Source organism: Erinaceus europaeus, chromosome X, assembly GCF_950295315.1.
Source record: "Erinaceus europaeus chromosome X, mEriEur2.1, whole genome shotgun sequence".
Taxonomy (NCBI): domain Eukaryota; kingdom Metazoa; phylum Chordata; class Mammalia; order Eulipotyphla; family Erinaceidae; genus Erinaceus; species Erinaceus europaeus.
In genome coordinates, this window is record NC_080185.1 from 52,952,736 (window position 1) to 52,958,211 (window position 5,476).

Below are 5,476 nucleotides of genomic sequence, written 5' to 3' on the forward strand. Positions count from 1 at the left end.
CACTCCCAGGTTACCACTTAAATGAAAGAAAGCAATAACTTAGGAGTAAAAGTAAAGGAGTCTAATCTGGGTCAGGCTCAAACATTCCACTGGAAAACTTATCAGCTGCCACCCTAGAGTCAGCACAGGACAACAGAAAAAAAAAAAAAAAAACAGGTGACAGGACCCAGTCAACAGACCCCTAATTATACAAAGTTTGGTCATCAGCCAGTCCCAAATATCACATGTCTCCAGGGGTCACCTGGTCGGGTGCATTTACTGAGGAGACACAAGGAGCAAAAGATTAACAAAGGTGAAGCAGGTAGGGGGAAAAAAGGCCATTTAGCCTTTGCAAAAAAGTAAACTAGGGGAGTCAGGTGGTAGCGCAGCGGGTTAAGCGCAGGTGGCGCAAAGTGCAAGGACCAGCATAAGGATCCCAGTTTGAGCCCCTGGCTCCCCACCTGCAAGGGAGTCACTTCACAAGCTGTGAAGCAGGTCTGCAGGTGTCTATCTTTCTCTTCCCCTCCTCTCTCCATTTCTCTATGTACTATCCAACATGACGATATCAATAACTACAACAATAAAAACAAGGGCAACAAAAGGGAGTAAATAAATAAATAAATTTTTTTTTTAAAGCAGCAAACTAGTTTTTCTTCCTGTAAAAGCTTTTGGGGAAGAGCACTCGGTGGCATCCAGGCATACTTATAGGGAAATGATTCACAGAAGAAACAAAGTTAGGAATGCAACTCTGTCCTGCTTTGCAGATGGGCAAACTGAAGTCCAAGAACAATAACACTTTACTTCAAGCCACACGACTAATTAATGTTGGAACTCAATCTGAGTCTTTTAAACGCCTCTAAGAAACCTTTCCACTATAACTATGGTGCTGCCAGGTTTGACATCATCACACCAACAGCAGTCCCAGTCAGGCTGAATTTAGTTAGTCCTTTGTTGACCTTCTCGATCTGTCCTTGCCAGAGGCCTCAAGACCACTTTGTGGATAAGACATCTCTGACCCTCACCACCTGCCATCCCCCCAAATCACTCCTGTACGAAGAAGCCTCACACAGCAGCGGCTGGGAAGCCAGTTGTTTCCTCTCATTAACAAAAAGCCCATTCATAAAAACTAAGAAAGAGGACTGACTGAAATTTACACAGAAGGTCTAGCTGGGGATGCCTTGGGCTTCCTGTGAATGGCCTTACTTCCGAAGAAGCCCTCTCTTAAAAAAAAAAAAAAATGTTGCCCACACGTCTTGCTTCTGCGAATCAAAACAGCTTCTTTATTCCAGAGCTATCTACTTTCCCACCATCCGCATCTGAAAAAGGGCTAGAGGTCATTCACCACATTTTAGAGATTTTAACACTGATTTTAACATTGAACCTACATGCCAATGAGTTCCAAGGAAGACAGAAGAAGCAGCAAGCCACAAGGTGCCAGTGCCTTGGGGATCAGCCTGCACAAAAGAGTCCATTTTTCCAATGCCGTCACTAATTCATCTTTTGGCTACAGACAAGTGACCTCCTTGGGCCCCAACAGGTCTATAAAATGCAGAGAATAATCTCAACCTCTTGCCCCACACAGAGCTGTCAGCAATGTCTTGTCTTTAGAGAAGCCTTCTACAAGTATAAAAACAATAAAGATGCTAATGACAGACTTCAAAAAAGTCTCTGAATAAAGCACACCAGGTTTTCCTCTCCCTGAAATAAAAGAGAAAAAGGAGTGCCCCCCCCCCCCACACACACACTTTTCATCTTCCTACTCCCTCTGTGATGCAACAGTTTTAGAACATCTCTCCACAGGGGCAGAGTAAGGTTAGCTGATCTCACTCTTGATCCCCACCCAGTTCATTGGTATTTATCTTCCCTCTTTCTTCTTCTTTTTTTTTTAATCCCATTTGTTTGTGTTAGCACCACTAATGGGAGGTAAAGGAATCAGATAGTAGAAGTAAAGAAGATAGAAAAAGAGTGAGAAGATGGAGAAGTCTGCAAGAACTAAATACCCTTTCAGCAGAGCTAGAGCCCAAGGTGGGGCCTGACCTGGAGTGCACCTAGCAGGAGCTTGGTATTGCTTCACTGCCTCAGTTCAGAGGCAGACCAGACCCTAAAAGTGCTGACTCCCAAAGGAAAGCATTATTAAGAGAAACCCATGAAAGTATCCCCACCCACCCACCCCCAAATACCACAGTGGAGACAAGGAACTTTAATGTGACCACCTCCAAGAAAGAATGTCATTAGGTCTCTAGAGAATTTACTGGGGGTATGGGGGAACTGGGACAAGAGCCTCAGATATGATTCAGAAGGGCAACCATACCGCTGGGGGTGGACTTCCTGCCTGAGAGAGGACAGCGCAGATCCAGGAGGGGAGGAGCAGTGGGCACTGGTGCCAGTGGTTCCTAGGGTGGGGGCATTAGCAGTTCCTAACCTCCACTGTGGGGCTGACACTGCGTGCAAAAATATGGGGTGAGCCCACTGGGGGAATCTGCACAAAGACAGCCGCTGGTAGGAAAATCATTTGTTAAGGACCCCACTTCCCGAAGGAGCTGAAGTGCTCTCCGCGGACGAATGTGTCCTGAGCACACAAATGACTCTCAGCATCAAGGCTGCCCAGGAGAAAGTCAACGGACTCACATGCATCATGGTGACCAGGTGACAGGGGTTGAGCAGGTAGATGACAGTCTTGGTGGCGAACTTAAAGCCCACCTCCACCCCGAAGGTGAGGCACAGGGCTACTAAGAGCAGATTCTTGCTCAGGCTCTCTTTGCCTTCCTCCGGCCGCCGGGTCACCTGCTCTGGCTGGCAGCCACGGCCACCCCTACCGTCCTCCTTCGTCTGCCTCAGGATGTGCCGCAGGGCCACCAGGATCTCCAACAGGGCCAGGGTCAGGACCACCACACTTTCCAGCAGCCGCTGCTGCCAAGAGAGGAAGGCAGCACAGTCGGGGCCCCCATTGCCTGCAAAGCTGGGGTCCACGCCCCCATACAGCCAGTCCAGGAGACTCTGGTAGCTATACCGGGACATGATGGCAAGCAGGTTCCCTGGACCACAGTGCAGTGAGCAAGAACAAGCTGGAACACGGGCCGCGAGGATGGCCCGGTGGGTGGGACATGTAAGGAGGGCACACCCCCAGCACCCTCACCGCCCCCCTCTCCGCACACTGGGGGCACCTAGAGCAGGGGGAGGGGAAGCTACACGCGAGGCCCGGGGTAAAGTGCTGGCTCTATCTGGTCCCCACGGCTGTCTGGGGGAGCCCCCCGCGCTTCTCCAGTGGCCACCAACGAGGCAGGGTTCAAAGGAGCCGTTGGCCAATCTAAAAGGAAGGAGAGGAAAAAAAAAAGGTCTCAAAGAGGCAATTGCAAGGGGAATTAGGAAGCGGGGCGGGGTAACATGTGAGGGAAGTAAAAGGGAAGAGGGGTAGGGCTGAAGCAAGCAGGGGGCGGAAGGGGTGGTCAGGGTCAGGGAGAAGGGGCCCAGTAGCACACTGGGAGCAAACCGGTAATGGGGGTGGGGGTTGGGGGCAGAGGGGTTAGAGGAGTGAGAGCGGGGACACGCGGAGGCCAGGAGAGGAGCCAGCGGGGCCGGGCAGGCAGGGAGGGCGACGGGGGTGGCAGGGACGCCGGACTCCTCGCCTCACGCACTTGCCACAGGGAAGCTCTTACTCCTGCAACCGCGTGGCCGCCTCTGCCCCCAACTAGGAACTTCACCGCCGCCAACCGGCCCCTCCAGCCAATTTGGAGACGTCCCGGTCCAGCCTCCAGCCCTCCGGTACACTCCCGGCCCCCAGCTCCACCCCACCCCGCCCCCGCCCCCGCCCCCGCCCCGCCGCCCCAGACACCCGCCCTCTGGACAGCACCTCCCCCAACCCGCTGCCAGGCCGGGACCGGCCCCCCTCGCGCGGGCAGCAGTGGGAGGAAGCCCAAAGAAGGGCGGGAGGCCGGGCCAGCCTCGGTTTGGTCTCCAAGCGTTCCCCTTCCCTCTGCCCGGGCGCCTTAGCTCCCCGCGCTTCCCGCCTGGCTCCCCGGAGGACTCCGCCGCGCCCCTGGGGGTTGCACTCACCCGTGGCTCGGTCCGCGCAGCTCCGGCTCAGGTGATCGCTCGGCTTCCTCGCGCCCCGTGTCCCAGCGCCCTGCTCCCCTGGCGGCCGCAGCCGCTGCCGCGCAGGGCTCCTCCTCCCCGTCTTCTTCCCCCTGCAGCAGCAGCTCTTGCTTCCTCCTTCTTCCCCTCCTTCTCTCCTCCCCCTCGCGGCGGCTGCAGCCTCCCTACTCACTGCCACTCGCGCAGAGAGCCCCCCTTCTCTCCCCGCCCCGCTTCTTTCCCGCCTCTGCTCACTCCCGCAGCTCCCCACCCTTCACACCTCGCACCCCCACTCCTGGCCTTCAACTATCCCCACCCCCCTCGTTGTTGAGCCCCAATCCCCGCCTCCTTCTCCTCCCCAGTCTGTCTCCTCCAGCACATCCACCTTCCCTCACGAAGCTTTAGAGAATTCGCCTCCTCCAAGAAGACTTTTGGACTGCTTTTTACATCTTTCAACCCGGTTTCCCTCGGAGGGAACAGTTATTTGTACCCCGAGCACATAAAGTACACTTAGCAGGCCGTTGAGAAGTTGGGGGGTGGGGTGGGACGGGGCAGTACATAAGACTGCATGGTGAGGAACAGCTGGGTAAACTGCTTATGGCGTGTTTGCTAGGTTGACCTTCTCCCCTGGCTCCTTCCTTTTGATCTGTGGACTCCTGCAGGACCCAGAGAGCATATACTCCGCCCTTTCTAGCCACAGGCCAGCTCCTGCTTCAATGCCTAGAACGAAGGCTTCTTTCCCTACTTTCCCTGGCTCCCCCCCCCACCTCATCCCCTCCTGCTTTAGGTTCATAATTTTCCCTTTACTTCTGGCCTCACAGTCCACTCTTAGCAGGCCCCTTCCTGGCCCTCCTATTGCCAGTCTTCTGCCTAGAGGAAGGAAAATCTCGCCCCCTGGCCTTTTCCCTTCTCTTTCCCTCCAGGGGAGTAGCTGCTACCCAGACTGCCCTGGGCCTGGAGTCCTGCTGCTCAAAGGCCAGCCAGGACTATGTAATGAGGAGGGGGCTCCAGTTAGATAAGGCTGAATTTCCCTGCTGCTTTTGACCCTGAAGAAGCATGAGGAAATAGGAAAAGAACCTACATTGTGCGGTTTAAAACGTATGAAAGATTTAATCAGTTAGGAGACTATCCAGAACAACACAGGCACTTTGCTTAAGAAACTTTCAAGTCTTGGGAGTCGGGAGGTAGCACAGCGGGTTAGACTCACATGGTGCTTAGTACAAGGACCACCGTAAATATCCTGGTTCAAGCCCCCGGCTCCCCACCTGCAATGGGGGGTTCCCTTCACAAACGGTGAAGCAGGTCTGCAGGTGTCTTTCGCTCCCCTTCTGTCTTCCCATCCTCTCTCCATTTCTCTCTGTCCTATCTAAGAATGATGACATCAACAACAATAACTACAACAACCATTAAAAATCAACAAGGGCAA

The 5,476-nt window shown here is 53.9% G+C and overlaps 1 protein-coding gene across 3 annotated transcripts in view; it reads right to left on the reverse strand.

Annotated features, from left to right (window-relative positions):
* The window catches only part of TMEM164 (transmembrane protein 164), a 184,528-nt gene extending 180,328 nt beyond the window's left edge, over window positions 1-4,200 (reverse strand). Inside the window, exons 1-2 of one of the 3 annotated variants that reach the window (XM_060182462.1) lie at window positions 4,033-4,197; window positions 2,608-3,286 (exon numbers count right to left, since the gene is read on the reverse strand). In XM_060182462.1, coding sequence (XP_060038445.1) covers window positions 2,608-2,997 — 390 coding nt within the window. In that variant the 5' untranslated portion in view covers window positions 2,998-3,286; window positions 4,033-4,197. Of the gene's footprint in view, window positions 1-2,607; window positions 3,287-3,635; window positions 3,733-4,032 lie in introns of those variants that run through there. The other 2 variants (XM_060182463.1, XM_060182464.1) reach the window with 2 other exon arrangements.
* Between the last annotated feature and the right edge of the window lie 1,276 nt (window positions 4,201-5,476).